A 19,243-nucleotide genomic window follows, 5' to 3' on the forward strand; every position below is an offset into this window, starting at 1 on the left:
GTCCCTGGGATAGACCCTCAGCACTATAAAAGAAAATGAAGACCTAAATATTAAAAAAAAAAAAAAAAATATATATATATATATATATATATATATATATATATCTCATAATGAGTTATTTCCTTAAGATCCATATGAATATTTTTTATTGATACAACGAACTGAAGACATTTAGGTTTACCATGGGCAAAAGTTGTAGCAAATCCAGGCAAGGTTTCAAAGCTATAGCGCCAACCTGACCACAGTGGAGTTTATTCTGATGATCTTTACCATTCTGCAAACACAGTATTTATGAAAAAGATAGAGTCAATTTATTAGAACAGACAGCCATGTTAAACTACCAGGGGCCTCTGACGTCACACTGTACTGGAGAAGGGGACTTACAGTGGACTGTGATGGCTGTGGAAGCCGTCATGCTTTTTTTGTCCATCAGGGAGCATCTGTAGTCTCCTGTTGCATTGCGCCTCACGTCTGTCAATGTGTAAGTGTTTGAGCTTCTTATTCCTTCCAGTTGTCCCTGTAGATAGAAGCAAAATGTCAGATGATTACATACATGTGGTGGCTACAATGAGAACAGTTGTATTTCTTGATGAAGATGGCATTTTATCAGAAAGGGAAAAAAAACGGGAATGTGTTTCTTTGAATGGCCCCCCAAAAAATAAAGCTTGTGCTACCAACATCTAATTTCTAGAGAAATAATATTTATGTTTCAAGGAATTTTGAAGGCTAACTTGTATTATACTGAGGATATCTGTTTTATGACTGTGGTTTATGTTTGAGATTTAAGGCAAATTTTTAAAGATGTCCAATATTTTATTTTTATATTTATGTGTTACCTAATTAGACAAAAAAATTTGGGACAGTTTAAAAGAAAATATTCCATATATTCAAATTAAAAGGAAAGATAGGAAGAAAGGAAGGACTGAGAAGAATGGGAATAGGGAAAAAAAGAGAAAAGGGGCAGAGAAAAATAAAATAGAAATAGAAAAGAAAATAATAACAAATTAAGAATTGGAAAAATACAGATGAAGTAGGAGTATATGTTAACAACAATGTCAAAAAAGATAAGCAGCAGATATTGTTGCTAAAATTGAGACATAAATATGGCTTTGTCATTCCTGATAGCCAAAATGAAAACCTAATTAGTTTAAAATTTCCATTTGCAAATGAAACGAAAGCAGCATGTCAATTTAATAGGCAAAACAAAGCTTTCTGTCAACATTTAAGTTTATAAAGAGTTACTTAGGCTAGTCTTTTCAGTAATGTGGTGAATGATATTTTTGCATACTCCTAATAATATAGTGGATAGGTTCATAAGGACATCTTTGCAGGAAATGTAGTATTGAGTTGTACATGGCTTGTCCCTGTGCAAAGGTGATGTCAAACATGAAGCTACAGGAGGAAAGAATCCCTAGAAAGCTCTTTCATAGTTAGGTTCTTTATCACTGCAACATCCAGAACACAGGCAAATTATTTCTTCTGGAGGAATTGTCCAAAATATCCTCAATGCATATTATTTCTGTCAGCTATGATATGGATAAAAATTTAGGAACTGAAAAATTAAGATTATATATGATAAGAAGAGACAGTTCAGAGCATAATTCTATCAAGCTGAATATAATATGCAACAAAACTATTCTTACTTCAGGAGATCAGAGGTATGCTCAGGGCCACACTGTGGGTAAAGAGAGAATCCACTTCAGACCATTTGCTGTCATCATCTCTGTTTATAGTTATCTACTTATAATGAACATATTCTTATAACTTATGTGAACAATTAAACCTTGAGTTTTCGCAATTATGGTTTCCTGTGGTCAGCTTTGTTTTACCTCTTTGTCTCTGAAATCTCTCAAAGTTGAGCAAATGCAAGAACACTGTCAGGTGCCACAAAAGCTTTCAAAGGATATTCTACAAGGTGGTGTTTTTTCTGTCCCCAAATAGCATTCTTTCTCACTTAAGCCATCTAAGTGCATACAATTCTGGATGTTAGCTAGAGGCCAAACAACAGGACAAAATGATAGCAGTCAAGCTCAAGTAATACTTAGGCACTTACTGGTAAGTAAAACAAAAACTCCTCAGGAGGAGGGTTGCCATTTCCCATGCACTTAAGAGTGATGTTGTCCCCTTCTTTGATGGCAGTTTTTGGTGGCAACACTTGTATTGTCACCTGCTCTGTAGGATCTGCAAGAGCCACAGGCACAAGTTAACCATTTTTGTCAAGTACCAAATTACTGTGCATACAATGTAAATGACTAAATTATACACAATTTTCTCAAGAAGCTAGTAATGGTAATTACTTAAATGTACCTTTTTATAGAAGGATTGAAGTTAATAGCCACTTGCTATACCAAGCACTAATCTTAGTTAGAGCAAACTACAAAGAGACCCTATTACATAAAAATCAATTTCTTCTTAGCAAAATGTCCTTAACTGAGGTAGGAATGATTGTAATTATTTTATGTGTAAAAGACCAGTAGGAACAACCTCACGGTATGACTTCATTATAAAGAAATTTAACTATGTTATATGAATCTTATAGTTTGGAAAGACTAAATCAGCTAGCAAAGTCACTGAAGCTATCAGGTACTACTGCATTCATATTACATAATAATACCTTGTACTAAATAAAAGGAGACATGAGCTAAACACCAGCAAGATTTCTGGCATGCAGGAGAGCAGATCTGCTTTCAGAACAATGAATCCTATGAACTGAGAGAGACACTTAACACAATCAACAGGACTTTAAGTGCATTGTAATTCTGTCTTGTTCATTGAAGCCAAGATGTAACTTTCATTCTATTCTGGTCATTTTGTGGAGAAAATAGGGCTAAAGAGTATTCTTTAGTACAGACTCAACAGTGTAATGCTAAATAAACTAAAGGCTGGATACAATGGAACCATATTTAGAAAACATGAAATAAGAGAAGGTAGTGGTGGCTATAATAAATGACTTGCTTTCTTACATATCCATTTGTTATACTGTTGGATATGCAATGAACAATTAATTTAGAAATCATATAATCCAAAGGTTTATTTTACAGAATCTCTCATACAAGAAGTAATACTTATTGAGACATATGCTTATATTCAAATTGGTGCCGTTAAAAATAACATCTCTACAAAGATATATTTTGTTATTAGCTAGTAAAGTGAAATGAGCAAATGATAGTTTGGTGGGCTTTTTGTTCTATTTTTTTGCAGTCATTTATTCGCCCGTCTACAATTAACTTGCAGAGGAATACTTAGAAGCATGATTATACACTGCTTCTTTGTCATTTCTCTATGTTCAGGCATCTCTGAATATTTAGCCAGAATATTCTGAGGCTGCACAATGATGGATGCTTTTTGCTTTTATTTTTATCTATTTTTTTTTCTGGATTTGCTTAACGTAGTTCTCCAATCAGCATTTCCCAGTGAAGCTGCAAAGTGAGTAAAGTTTGCTTTTTGCTTCCCACTGAACTGCATTTCTGGGTCCCACTCACTCTTAGACATGGCGCTTAACTGACTAGCACTCAGGTTTGGCTGGCAGCACATCACTGTGGTGCATCTCAGATCAACACTGACTCTAGAACAGCTAGGGATCACAATCAGTCTAACTTGCTCTTCTGCCTTCCCTTTTCAGTAGGTTCTGTTCTGCATTTAAAGAGTTGAAAACTAAACTCTGATCAGAAGTCTGTCACAACACATTTGCATTTTAACAGTTACTTTCTGGATGGCCACTCACATGCCTACAACAAAATTAATGATCTCTTGTTCTCCCTTTGCCCCTGACTTTGAATTTTACTCTGCCCATTAGTAAGTCATCATTCTTGCTGTTACTCTGACTTCCTCCTTTGCCCTCTCTTACCCACTCAATCACCAAATCTCAGTGATTAATACTTCACAGCATATTTTGCATTTGAGTCTCCTCTTCTATTCTCACCAACACTTCCCTAGTTTATGCCCTAATTAACCTGCCCTGAAATACTGCCATCAAATTTCATTTGGTCTGTCACCTTGAGCCTTTCTCCTCTGTCCTTCCATAACTATTTCCTCTGAAGCAGCTTCCAGAAGTAACATTTTGAATAACAGTGATATGAAATAAAAATTCTTTTATCTTGATATCCACAAGTTGGCTTGTATGTAGCTAAAGTGAGATTCTCATATCTCACTACTTTAAGTAAACTCCTACAATATAACTGAAAGAGTCTACTCAGGGTTTTTTATGCATGCATCCCTCTGTCCAATCATTAATTCATTTGCTTAGTATCTATTTCAAATAAGCACTAAGTGGTAGAATTATAAAACTGAAATGACATCTTCCCTCGCTTAATAATCATTCATTCTATGAGAACACCAAACTTAACAATTAATACTATGACAACATTAAAACTGCATATGATGTGAGCACTGGATCACTGTTGGTGCTAGATGAGTAGTATTGGGAAGTTTACAGGAGCAATGCACCCTGGAACCAGGTTTTGAAAAATAAGTCGGTGCTAAAAGACAAAAGCAAGACAATAGTGGCACATAGATAGGCATGTAAACAGTACTCTACTGGAGGAATCTAGAAAACAGAATGGTCCACAGTGGGGTACAGTATACAGTGCAGCAATGAAGGCTGAGATATATTGGGGACTCAAGACATTGAAATTTGGAGTGTAAAGATTAATCTGGGAGCTCTGGGGAGTCATGGAAGATTTTTAATCATGGCAGTAACTCTATTCCATTTTATGTTTCAGAAAGATATTTCTGGCATCAGCTTGGAGTAGTTTGTTTAGGCTGAGCATAGAAAAATAGGCAGACAAGAAGAATACTATTTTGGAAATCATTGCAGAAACATAGGCAATGAAGAATGGTGGCATAAACTTAGGCAGTACCCATAGCAGAAATCAGATAAACATGGAGATTAAAGAGTTAGATGCTCTGCAATTTTATTAGTGATTGTCTAGAGTATGGGATAAGTGGACTGGTGCATTTTTTTTTCAAGAATTCTCAAGTTAAATTCATTAGAATTCTTTTTCTTGAGTATATTTTCTCATTTAGCTTTCTATTCTCTGTAGCCTTCCTGGAGCAGTGGTTCTCCAAGTGTGTCCTCAGATCAGCAGCATTAGTCATTAAGAAATTTGTTGTAAATTCAAAGTATGAAGCATTTCCCTTCTTTACTGGGTCAGAAACTTGAGAATGAGATCCAGCAATCTATGTTCTAACAAGTCCATAGGATTCTTCTGATGCATATGAGAGTTTGAGATCAACTGTCCTTGGATACCTGAGCTTTTAGGACTCTTCTGTGACTTCCACCACCTGCAACCTTACACTAACAATTTCCTTCTAATGTAGGTGTCTTGATTCTCTACTGGAATAGTAAACTCCTCAAATGTCAGGACAATATTTGAAGCCCCTTTGTGTCTTCACTATGAAGCCCACCATTTCATACAGGGTTTTCTCAAAAGCCATGCCACTTGCACTGTTCACAGCCAGCAGGGTAAAATCATTTCCTTCTTAAACATCCAAGGATTTCACTGGGCACCTAACTGCCTGCCTGGGACTCACATTCATTCCTCTTCTTAAGCCAATTTCCCTATTCTTATTACTCATCTTGACATTCTCTCTTATCTTGTACCTCTGCATTTATATCAAGAGGGTTTGTTTATGAATAGCCTTTATTTATAGAAAAAACAGATTGATTTTAAATATGCTATAAATGATAGAATATTCAAATTTCCTGTTTTTAAATCAAGTTGGAAATCATCTACCAAGTTTAAGGCAAAACAACCTTTTAACATTAGGACAAGTCTTGAAATTCAGTTTTGTTTCTATGTTAAGATTCTGTGCCTCAGAGAACCCAACAGAAATGTAAGTGAAGTAAAACTGTTCAAAAGTTTCAGCCTGCATTTCTATCTATCCTTCAGAATATATGTGGAAGTGCTAGGTTATTCTAGAATACATACATAAATAAATAGACAATTATTTTTTGTTCACTTTAGATAATAATGAAACTCTTTATTGCATTTCCCCTCAAAATCTCCAGGTCTACATTGTTTATGTAGTGATACTACATAGTAATAATCACAATAGTGCTTACAGAGCATTTCATGTGTGATGCATTAAGCTATTTTAGACTTGTGATATCTCTTAATCTCCATAACAACATTATGAGTAGATGTTATATTTTTCCCATTTCACGCTATGAAAACTAAAATTTATGGTAATTAAGCTACTGTTCTAGAAACGTACAGTAATTGATAACACGAGGACTGGAACACCAGCATCTTTGCTCTAAATCATTAGATTATCTTTGCATCTGTCTTTCAAAAGAGAGCCCAGTAAAGGAGAAAAAGATTCTATTCCAGTCTCTATAGCTAATTTACAGGACATTTCTGTACTTCATATTACTGTTAAATAAAATAATGGAATTCAAAGAGTAGAACATGAAAATTTCTTTTTATTTTAATATTCTATGTTTCAAATTCATGACTTAGTTATCCAAAAATATCTTGGAATATAGCATCCTATCTAAATTAAGTAACAGACCTAATTATTAAAATAAATCTTTATTAAAATAGCAATCCCCCACTCAGAAAGCTAGTTGGTCATAAGTCAATATTTGTCTGTCATTCATTCAGTAAATGGTAATAAGATTTTTTGAGTTCCTACAAAATACATGGCTGTACTAGGTATGAGGCCTACCAGAAGGACTCACCCAAGCTAGAGATCTTATCATTAAGGAACTTAATACCAGGAAGAATACAGGAGATGCTCATAAGAACAGTGTAAAGTGAACTATATTTTAAGATGGGTAAGCATTTATTCTCTAGGTTTCTCAAAAAGAAAGAGATTACTTGGATGCCATGGCTTCAGAATGGAGGTTGGAAGCAGAATCCAAAATCAAATTAGATTGGAATTTCAAAGAGATTACTAGTATTTGAATATTATTTCTAATATATTACAGTTATAAAATTATTCATCGAGTTACTTACAATAAATATCAAAGACTGCCTGTTCAGAATGGATTGTTTTCTGGCCATTTGGTCCATAATATGTCACAGAGCAGGTGAATGGCATTTGTACATCAGCCTTGCTTGTCTTATATTCCAAAGATGAAGTCATGGTATATAACTGAGTAACTGGGTCTATCTCCTTTTTAAAAATTATGACCACCGCTGGAGAAAATAAAGAATGAAGAAGTAATGATAGAACCTTTATTGGAAAAAAAAACAATCCTTAATTAAATATCATAATACCTTTGAGTGTTTTAATTGTTCTTTTAATTGTGTTTAACAGGAGATAAAATTGACTTACCATGAGGTAGGATACCTTTTCAGAACCATGACCCAAAGACATAGATAAAAATAGTATCCTGGAATCCTATCTCCCACTTGCTTTAATTAACTTCTAGAACATGCCATGTAAAGAAATAATTTTCTCTGCTCTTAATTCTACTGCACAAGGGCTAAGATGATATTTTAAAAATCATGTAATGATTTACTGGATACTTAAACTAACAAAGCATAGAGTTATATATAAGAAGAGGACAGCATATATAGATCCCGGACAGTCTAGAAAATGCCTAGGCAAGAGAAAATCAAAATAGGTCTTTTGAATTTATTGCCCACCTCATACTCACCTCCTTCAAGGGGTGATAGCACTTTTCCATTTCTGTACCATGTGATGTTGCCATCTGGGTAGCTGTCTTTTGAAATGCAGTCACCCAACTGAAAAATAAAAGGGAAATAACATTTCTTTGTTTCAATGAGGGGCTGTCAATTTGAAAGCCCTAGAATATTTAGGAAATGCAGAGTGTCTTGACTCATTTATCTTCTGACATTGACTGACTGAATACTTGTTCTCTTTTATAAAAACAATGTTTTTTTATATTAAAAATATAGCCTTACCCATTTTTAAATGTGCAATAGATCCTGCCACTAATGATAAAATCACACTCACTTAAAGGCATTGGCAAATTTATTTTGACATATTCAGCTCAAACTGTAACTGAGTAGCATGATATAACTCCAGTAACACTGACTATTATCAGACTTCTGGATCTTCACATGAAAGAAACAGTTGGTATCAAGACTTGGCTGCTTCTCCAGTTTCATTCTACTTATATTTTGGACTAATGTTAAGTGTTTATCAAATAACATTGTGCATTAAAATTTAATATGATCCAAAGAATATGTTTTCACACACATACATACACACACAAAAGAAAGTTTAGGTACCTTAGCTGGTCAAAATGAGAGCATTACTCAGTTTATGCTTTCCCCCACTTCAGTACTGCTACTCTTTGTTTGCTAATGTGATTGTTAAAATCTGATCTTCTCACATTTTTATTTCAAACTTTCAATGGCTTAATTTGTCAATATAATAGTCCAACTCCCTATGTAGTGTATAAGACTTCTCATGATTCAGCTTCTCTTTATCTCTTTCCATACTCTCTTGACTTCTTAGAAACCAAGGTTTCAGAAATACCAAAAGTTGATGTTTCTCAAACATGTCATTATATGTCATTCTTTTTCATATCACATTACTCCATATTGTTGGAAAGCACTTGCTATCTTTACCCTGGAGAAAATCTACTCATCTTTCATTGGCTGTATTAAACATTCAGTTCATTCAAATAACAAGAACTTCCCCCTTCAGAAACGACCACACCATCCTTCATATCATCATGGCCATAAGGCACAGTGATCATAGGGTTCCCACTGCACCTTCTGCGTACTTTCTGAATGGCACCTGCAACACTGTTTACTCAACGTGAGCGAATGCCATCTTGTTTGTTGTGGCATCTGAGGCCAGGAAAATGCACTCAACATTTGACTAAGTAAAAAGCAGTTAATCAAAAACAAGTTCTTACCTTTTTAAGCTGCTCTGTTTCCAGAAATGGTGCTTTGCTTACAATTTCAGGTTTAGATGGTTGCTCTGTGGTTGAGAAAGAGTTTGAATATAAATGGAAGAGCAAAAAAAGGGATATCCATGATTTAGTTTATGACAAAAAAATAATAATTCATACACTCAAAACAGAAGAACAAGCAACAGAATAAAGAATAGGTTTTTATATATAATCTGGATTTAAGATATCTGATGGTCTTGCACATCCCATTATTTCAAATCATTGGAAAGCTTTATCTTTGCCCTGGAAGTCAACTCCTCCAAATATTTGCTTCATTATATTAAATATTGATTTAAGTGCTTATAACTTCTTTGAATAAAATATGTGCAATGATTTCTGGATCCTTTATAAGCAGTGGATATGGATTTGATAGTGGAATAGAGGCTAGTGTACTAAATAATAATTGATTACCATGAGCACATTTACTTGTCAATAACTTTAAACCCATTATGTAAAGATGTTAATTCACACGGAGCACTTGTTTATTTATTTATTTATTTATTTTTGGTACAATGGTACTTGTTTAAAATGCACATTTCTAAGTCCTAAGAAGCCTACTGAAACAGACTCTCTAGAGAAAAATCCCATCAATATATATTTTTAACAGGTTCCTCAGGGATTCTTAGGCACAATGAAGTTTATGAAACACTGCTCTAAAATCATGGGAAAGCTAGTTAGGAATGCAGAAACCCAAATTTCCTAAATATCTTTTAAGTCCATTCATACTGTGAAACTGTAAGTATAGGGAGATATTTCAAACTTGGAACCTGAGCTAATGAACAGAAGTATTTTAAATATAGAAAGTTTTATAAACATAAATTCTAATAGACGCTTTAGGAGCAATTGATTAAAAATTGCATGAACAAATTCTTACTTAGAGTATTTTAAGTTATTTTGTTCTTGTCTGCTAGTTTCCTACCATTGATGGATTCTGTACTTTTAAAATAGCTCCAACAATTAGCTTACAGAGAATATAAATTGCCTCATTGTCACTAATTTTCATGTCTCAGGGAACAGAATTATTCTATCTCATGTAAACAAACAAATGAAAATAACCAGATATTTTCTTTTATTGTTTTAATTTTCATAACAAACCTAACTTAATTGGTTGCAGTATACTTATTACTCAACTTCAAATTCCATTATGAGATGTTACCTTAAGTCCATTACATAAAACAAGGAAAAAGACAACAACAACAAAAAAATCTTTGAAATAACAAAGTGGACATCACTAGAGTGTACTGAAAATATATAACCTTCTCACTATTAAAGCTGATTTCTTTTTCCAAGTATTTTTATTTTATTTTATTTTATATTTGCAGCAGGGAGGGTACCAGGGATTGAAAGCAGGGGCACTGGACCACAGAACCACATCCTCAACCCTATTTTGTATTTTCTTTAGAGACAGGGTCTCTCTAAGTCGCTTAGCACTTCACTTTGCTGAGGCTAGCTTTGAACTCGTGATCTTCCTTCCTCAGTCTCCGGAGCTGCTGGGATTACAGGTGTGCACCAACATGCCCAGTTCTTTGCAAGTATTTTTATACTAGAAATTAGAACAATGAATATTATAAATCTGCTTACATATTGAACTCAAGCACTTTAATTACACCAGAGCCCACATACTCTGAATTCTAGAAATACAATTCCACAATTTTAACAATGATGATTATGTAGTTTTTCAAATATACTGGCTGGAAACAAAACATAAGAAAGACAGAAAGACAGGAAAAGAAATGTGGAGGAATACAAAGGTGTAACAAAGACAACTAAGATTAATACAAACAATGGTTATTAGAAAGGCGACTACAACATTCTAAACATTGACCAGAAACTCCCCTCAAGATAGACATCAGTTTCTGGGAAACACATGGTATCGAAGCCTTGCCTTCATCAGCACACCTTTATGTCATCACTATTTTGATGGAATGCTATAAAAATTTAAGCTGAGTTATCAATAAAATATTAAATTCTATGTGGAATGTATGTTTTAAAGGCAAATATCTAACACATTTAAGAGAGAAATGCATTCAGAATATTTAAGCAGAATGAAAATTCTTGGGGCTCAACTAAGTCCAAGTTCTCTGGCCACTGAAATAAATTAATTTATTAACACCCTTTCCAAGAGATCAAGAGACAGAAGATATTAAATTAATGTATGTGGTCAAAAAGAGACAACATTAACAGGAAGAAAAGAATAAATGATTTTTAGTTTCTCTTCAGTAGCAGTGTGCCTGGAATATATGAAGAAACTTGAAAATCCTCCTATGAATTTATGCTCTAAACAAGAAGATGAAGTTGGCAGTTTTGCCAAGTTTTCTTATTTTTCCATTTAACAAAGGAAAATATAAAAATAGTTGGGGCACATACTCACTTCTTAGTATATCAGATACCTCTGTTTTGCTTTGTAAACACTGTGATGTTTTATCAATACACACATATCCATAAACACTTGGCTTCTAGTGTTACAATCCTTGATCCTTTGCACATGGAAATGTATACTTTGTTTCCATAAATACTTGAAAAAATCCCCTCTTACTTCAATAAAATGAAGCTGTAGGAAACCTAAAAATTCCCATGAAAGGATGCTTACAGTTAGTCCTCTTTGCATTTTATGCATCTTTCTATTTGGTAGAGAGTCACAGTGAATACTGTGAAAATAAGAGTAATATCTATTGCATTTCCTTGAGTTATTTTCTCCTTAAACTTTTGTCTCAAACCCTTTATATTATCTACATATTTGGTATACAATTTTCTCTTAAATTAGGTTGTAACAATCAATGGATATTAGTTGGAGAACTATAAAAGAGGACATGTACTATTTTAGCAAAATTGCATATTGATTCCAAAGTGTTTTTTTTTAAACCTATGTGAATTATGTCTTAATATGATTCAAGGATTCATAACCAAGTATAAAATTGAGAGGAAAAAGCAATGCCACAAATTTACTTGTATTATTAAAGTAATTTAGTCAAGGGCACTGATTTAAAATTGAGCCAAATATTACTTCTGAACATTCATGACTAGGTTCTCTAAAATTACTCAACTGAATATTTATCAAATGGTGGAACCATGCCTTGGTTCATTTTCTTTTTCCTTTCTGACCTGGCTCTTTCAATTGATGTAGCTAGGCACTATATTATCAAAGCACTACATATGATAGCTTAAAATTGTAGATGAGAAAACTGAAAACCAAATCTTTTAATGTTCATTGTAAATCTGATAGTACAGTACTTTATGTATGGGGGTGGATGGAGAAGGGGGCAGCTGATGTTTTTAGCAGCACGTATCATCTTTAGAAATGGGATATAACACTAAGACTCAAATGATTTCTTTTTAAACTATATAGACTGTAGGATTTTCACTAATATCCTTCGAGGTCTTACTATACATAATTAAAATCTAAGCTCCATTTACTATTTAGAGCAATTTGAAATATTTTGTAATTAGAAGCCTTTCTTTTCCTTCTGGCTTCCTTGTTTTATCAATAGCTGGAGAGAATATACAGGGGATTCTTTTGCTAAATAAAGAAGGTAAGTGTGGTTCAAAGATGGAGACTGATTTCAGGAGGAAACATGCTAAAATAGGTATCTTTTTTTGCTCTAAAACTCAGGCTACTGTTAGCGTATGCTGTGAACATTAGCTTTCAGAAAAACTGGAAATCAACAACTTAGTAAATTCTGTCATTTTTGATGTTTAGCTATCTTACAGCAGATGAAGATGTAGTGAGGGAAAAACTGCTGTATATCACCCACAGTGTACCAGCAACACTAACAAAAAACCCACACAGGACAGCTCGATTTGATATGGGAGGAGGGCAAGAAAGAACAGATTCATTGGATAAGTTGACAGAAAATACTTCTCTCGTCCTTGTCAACCATCAACCTTCACAAATCATGAGGTTCTTTAAGTAAACTATGGTGTCCATGAAATCATGTTGTCTTTCTCACTAGATAGAAAAAGATTTTATATATGTTTATATATTTACAGAATCAAACTGAAATATGCAATTTAGGTTCCATTTGCTACATGAGTCATTTTTTGCTTCTCTGTCCTTTAAAAATATTACCTTCAGGTTGATCATTTGCCTGGAGAGGGTGGAAGGAGGGAGCACTGACAGCAGTATCCAAATGAAAGCTCTGAGATAACTTTGTATAAAGCCAACAAATACTGCACAGCACCATGAAAAGAACTGGGCCACTTGAACACCAGACTCTGTCACTGTAGAGTCTTCCTTGCAATATCATAGACCACCACCAGAGTAGAGGACACTTACAAATTAGTACAGGTCTTGGGGTCTAAATGCTTTTTGTAGAGGTGAACCTTGCTTCATTTTTGTTGTTGTCTGGTTTGGTTTTTTGGTGCCTTTGAGATGAGGTCTCACTCTGCTGCCCAGAACTTAGAAAGGTTGGCCCCAAACTCAGGATTTGAAGGACTCTCCTGCCTCTACCTCCTGAGTAGTTGGAGCTACCTTTTGCATGAACAAGTTATGAAAAATTTATTAGAATTCTAGCAACCTGAATAACAGCTGCTCCTTACCTTCCCAAACCCTCTTTTTCGTGTGTGTGCTTGAAAAGGATCCTAGTAAACAGAAGGAAAAACTTTCCATCTAATCTTAAGCACTCATTTTACTGATGAGGCTATCAACCCCAGACTGGAGAAGAGACTTATCCAAGGTCAGAAATTAATAGCAGCTCTGACAAAGCAAGGTCGTCTGTGACCAGCTCAGTGATTTTTCCATTTCACCACTGACAGCTGTTTGGCTCTCTGGACACCTATTTGACCTCTATGCCTTTTGCACAATCATTGGAATGACTCTTTGGAAAGTTTTAAAGGTCTCCTTTTGCTTCCGAATAGTTTTATCAACCTCGAATGTGCAGTAAATACAAACACAGTATGATTTTGATGCTATTCAGCCAAAGCAAAAACAAAAACCAAAGCTGATGAGTGGTGATATAGCCTATCACTTATTTGTTCTTGGGCTGGTTTATAAGTATGATTTCTTGCATCTGAAGTACAACTTAAAATTAAACAAAGAAACCTACTTGCAGGTAAAGTCATTAGTTAGGGCCTCTCGTTTGAATAAAAACAATTTGACTTTGCCCATGAGGATGGCAATCCATAGCAGGCTGATCTGGAATTGGCTCACATAAGCCACAGTCAATTTTGTGGTACATGGTGCACGTTGCTAGGTGATTCAACAGAGGGAAACAGAGGACTGATTGATGAGCCTAGTAACTCTTAAGTGACTGCAATATATACATGCACAGAATGAAAGTCAGCCTGTCACAGCTGCTGTTTGCTTCACACAAAGTGACCCAAAGTAAATTCATTATTAGAAGAAAGAAAGAATGAAAGAAAGAAAGAAAGAAAGGAAACAAGGAAGGAAGGAAAGGCCCCTATATGATCTTGCAAAGCTGTCTTTATCATGACCTATGTTGTTCATTTTATTGAATTTGGAAGATCTCATGATTTCTAGTATAAAACACCATTTCAAGAGTGTGTAACTTGTCTATGTAAATTCTCCCTGGCCCACAGCCTGGAATGCAAATTTTGTTTCTGAGAATGGCTTTGTTTTCAACAACATTCAAAAGAGAAGGGGGCTGGGGTGCTGGAAGTTTGTGGGGTGTGTGTTTTCACAATCATAGGAATCCTCTGTGTTCTAGAACAGCTTACAGATTTTATTGAATAGACCAACTGAAATTTTTTTTAAAGATTTCTGTATGGCATTTTTTTTAAGGGCAATTTTGGAAAATGTCACAAATGATGCTTCTAAATGTAACAACCCAGACATTTTCAACTTCATTCTCTATTCTCTTGTTATTGAGTAAGCTTAACACATTATTTTAAAAAAGCCTGAAAATGAAAAATTAATATAAATAATTATTTGGCTGGCCACTATGGTACATTCTGGATATCTTGTTAATATTTATGATATCATGGGCTATAATAAATATATTTTGGTTTTTCTCTTCGGAAAACATGTCCTGAGCATTGCAATTATCCATTTTTCTAAATAACATGAATATGAAATAGAATAAATGAAAGAAAGCACATGGGCCATGACAAATCTAATGGAAATTAATTATTTCTTGTGTTTCATGGAAGTCGGCCTGACTGGCAAACACCTGTACTTGGTTTGATGCATATAATGATCGAGATGTGGATGGTTTCCCGAAAGTGCCCTCTAAGGCAAAAGCTAATCAACTGAAACATGTAATATGCCTTTACAAGGTTCTTCTTGAGAACAAAGGCTCCCTTTGATAGTATAAGCACTCTTTGAGTCCACACCATGAACCCATAGGCTCTTTGAAGTTTACATAAATACTTACGGGACAGACCTACTTAGTTGTACAGGTTATTAGAAGAGAACTGGGAAATCCATGGTTACTAGCTGTGGTTGGAGGCCCTCTGAGTTTCTTCACTATTTATTTTAATAATTTGTAGATGCTGCCAAGTTATCAGAAAGCAAAGGAAAAAAAGTTGGAAAGTGAGACCTTATTCCCTAATTAAAAAGAATTGGCATTCTGAAATTTTTCATACTTATATTTCCTCCTGTAATTGCTAGAACATGATGTAACTGAGGTGGGACTTTTTATTTTTTTTTTATTTGAATTTTAAAAGATGAAATGCTCTAATTATAACTTCTCAAGTCATTTATTTGTATAGTTATTTGCACAGTAACATTAACTATACATTATTATTAAGCAAAATAACTTTGCCATAGTGACTATAGTAATTAGCTAAGTTTCTTCCATAATTTTCTTTACTTCCAACCCTACTCTATTTTCTCTCCATGAAGTGCCCCCCACAGTCATTTGTGATGTGCTAAGCTTTTTATTTTAGAATAATTTTCTAAACCAAGTGACTATTTTGAAGTTTAAATAAGCATTAGAAACCAGGATCAGGGGATATATATATATAAAATAGTATATGTAATATATATGTATATATGCGAATTGAAAGCTTAGATCTCTAAGTCATAAGATAGTTTGAATTTGTTTTCTTGTTTTTATATATTAAAATGGTAAAATTTTATCTTTCAATCCAATCCATGTATATGTATGCATGATATTCATAACCATATGTGTGTTAATATATCTGTATATTTCACAGAACACTTATTTGTACACATCAGTGAAAGTTAGAGACCATATGCCAGTTATCACTTGTACTACTCTGTGTCTCAGAAAATTTTTCATGACAAAACAACAGAGCTTTTAGTTCCTCACTGCAAATCTCCTATTTGAATTTTAGACTTTGTTTTCCTTCCTGACAGCGTGGATGAGCAGAAGGAAGATCTCTAGAAATCCTCTTACATAGATGCCTGCTGTAGAGACATTACAGAGATCAGTCTTTTTGCTAAAAGAAAAATGTTCAAGTACCAGCCTTTAATCCCACTTAGCAGTTACTCTACAGACTACTTACTGAACACCTTGACTACTGTAGGTGCCTCAAATACGTTGTCCTCTGTCACCAACATGCACACAAATCTCTTTTCGTCACTGATCTTTGCATTGCTGATAGACAAGGTGTAGTTTTCCGAGAGGCTCAGTCTGTCTTTGTATTCGGGTACATCATCATACTGCACACTTTTCTTTTTAGAGGACCTGAAGGCAATAAATACTGGAGAGCCATCAGGCTTTTCCTAAAAATTAAAATAGTAATAAATTTAAAAGACTAGTGTATTCCAACATTTTAGAATTATATAAAGCAACAAATTTCCTTCATCACATTAGTTCACTAATATGTATACTTTTTGACCAAGAATAATTTTTTATACAAGCTTCACATAGACCTTTGTTTACAGAAAATCACTTCATAAGAATTAGAGCCATAGGTTCCTTTATAGGTATTGGTTGAAATGTGTGAAAATGAAAAAGGGAGCTCTTGGAATCTGAGCTTTTCTCACATCTGGAGGACAGAATTGGTGACTTCTTTGAAACTGATGACGACCAGTCTTATGTTTAGTGTAAAATAGAAAAAAGCAAACACATGAGTATATAAAATGATGTTTAGAAAACCATCACAGCAGTCACATGCTTGAATTGAAAATAGTGGTTTAGATATCCTGGGCAGTTATCTCTGGCATATTCCTTACTTTAATCTCCATTCTTCAAATGTGCACATCTTTCAACCAGAGCTGATGTGGCTGACCTTTACACAGCATGTCCTTTAATAGTCTTCACGGAGGAACAGTATTTACTCTTGTAAAACAATCATGTCCATTAAGCAAGACTCAGATTAACCACTACCATCCATAATTCTGCTATTTGCATTATAAAAACTCAACTCAAAAGGCTTCCCTATGAAAACATTATCAAAATATAATATAATCTGGCATATAAAATGATGCCTGGAACAGAGACACATGACACAATTCTTTCCCTGTTCAACAAAAATTCTCTTACCTAGTAAGTAATTTAGTTGAAAACAGGGACCAAACCCTCCTTTACTTACCTCATAAGGCTTTTGAAAAAAACTAAAGTTTGATAAAACATGTTAAAATCATGGCAAATTCATGGAGACTTACATTTAAAAAAATGAGTTACTAAGCCACTAAGCTTATCTTGGAGTCCAAAAGTTTTAACTTCTTAAATATCTGAATACATTAATAATATCCCTCCTAAATCTTTTAGTTTTATCACAGGGTTATAGTGCAAATCTTTGCCTTCAATCATTCCTTCATTATGGGATATATGTTAGTTTCTATATTCATTCCTTTATGTAATAAATAATAATTATTAATATTTTAGTACTTAATTACATAGCTGGTACTTTATTTGGGCTTTCTACACTGTAATTAATTGACTTAATGTTCATAACAACCCTGTAAGTTAAAGTGCAGTATTAGTCTCATTTACAGATTAGATAATGAAAGTAGGGTTTGGTTAGATAACTTTCAAGGTCTCTACTGATAAAGCTGAGAGCTGAGCTCAGCAGCCTGGTTTCTTTATGATAATACTTGATAATGGTGAGATAACTCTCCTATGGCAGGCCCTGTGGCAGATGCTAATGAAGAGGTGGAGAGAGTGGAGTTGGGAGGAGTGAACAGGGCCTGTGATCTCCATTCACTGGGAGCTGTGATGGCGAGAAACTGGCCTATCCTATCATGTTTTCTTTCACTTTTTCCACACCTTCCACTTGTCTTTCAGGTGCTCATGTTAAATTAGAGCATGTGTACTACAGGTACTGATCAAGTCTGACTTCGGAGCACACAGTACCTTAAATGCAACTCATGGGTTTGCCAGAGCTTTCCACTTCACTAACAATTTCAAATTTGCCATTCTTGATTGGTTTCTAATTCTGCTGTGCCAGCTCAGTTTAGGTGAAAAATACTCCCTGGATTACAGTTAGATTTTTTCCATGATAAGAGAAAATATTTTTCACTTGATTCCATTTATTTTGACAGTGAATTTGATTCAGCAGGTGAATTATATGGTAGACACCCATGCTCTTAGACTATTGGGAATGCTAATAAATATTGTCTTTATAAGCCTGGACTTCACATTTCCATATTTATAGGAAATTGCAAATATCTGAAAGTCACCTATAGTGAACTGCACAATAGGAGGAGGGTCTAGGGAAGTGGTGTGCTGCCTTGCCTTCCTTTCCTTTCACATGGCCTTTACACAAGCACAATTGGGTGGGACTTTGCATCCCTACAGTCTTGAGAGCTTACTTTCACAAGAAATCACCACATGTCAAGCACTAGTAAGTATTTTGATATGAATTACTTCATGTAGTCCTCACCATAACATAACAAGGAAGATATTATTTCACTTTATAATGAAAAAATAGAGTTTATTTCACTTGCCCAAAATTCCATGGGGAGTATATGGTAGACCTGTATACTCCATGAAACCATAAAACAGGAAGCAATTAAGCAGTTTCCAGATAGGTCACACTTACATATTTCCATTTGCCAAACATGAGGTTCTGAGGTACATCGAGTCGGCAAGGCATGATAATGGTATCTCCATAGGCTGAGTTTACAGTATACCATCCAAGGCCTGTAGATAAAAGGAAAAAAGAGAAAGAGATTTTAAGTGTTTTCTTGAAGTTATAACATAGGAATATAGTAGAATTGCTATCGGACTGTACAATAATTAACATGTTTAAAATTCTCAAAACTAGCTTTAAATATATTTGTATTTCTCAGTTAAAAATATTATCTTCTGGGAAATTTTTTAAAAAACCTATTAACTGCTAAAAAGTAGTTATACTCCACTTACGTAAAATGTGTCAAAATGCATTCTACTGTCATATATAACTACTTAGAATTAAAAAAAAAAACAAAACCTGAGAAGTAACACATATAACACAACTCAATTTTGTTTCTGTGGGGGCAAATGAACATAAAAATGACTT

General features: G+C 34.3%; 1 protein-coding gene across 2 annotated transcripts in view; it reads right to left on the reverse strand.

Moving 5' to 3' along the window:
* The window catches only part of Alcam (activated leukocyte cell adhesion molecule), a 190,548-nt gene that overhangs the window by 25,783 nt on the left and 145,522 nt on the right, over positions 1 to 19,243 (reverse strand). For both annotated transcript variants that reach the window (XM_076867381.2, XM_076867380.2), the window contains exons 2-8: positions 18,785 to 18,885; positions 16,301 to 16,520; positions 8,840 to 8,904; positions 7,607 to 7,694; positions 6,960 to 7,142; positions 2,054 to 2,181; positions 385 to 517 (exon numbers count right to left, since the gene is read on the reverse strand). In XM_076867381.2, the coding sequence (XP_076723496.1) occupies positions 385 to 517; positions 2,054 to 2,181; positions 6,960 to 7,142; positions 7,607 to 7,694; positions 8,840 to 8,904; positions 16,301 to 16,520; positions 18,785 to 18,885 (918 nt within the window). The remainder of the gene's footprint in view (positions 1 to 384; positions 518 to 2,053; positions 2,182 to 6,959; positions 7,143 to 7,606; positions 7,695 to 8,839; positions 8,905 to 16,300; positions 16,521 to 18,784; positions 18,886 to 19,243) is intronic.

Source organism: Callospermophilus lateralis, chromosome 10 (assembly GCF_048772815.1).
Source record: "Callospermophilus lateralis isolate mCalLat2 chromosome 10, mCalLat2.hap1, whole genome shotgun sequence".
Lineage (NCBI taxonomy): Eukaryota > Metazoa > Chordata > Mammalia > Rodentia > Sciuridae > Callospermophilus > Callospermophilus lateralis.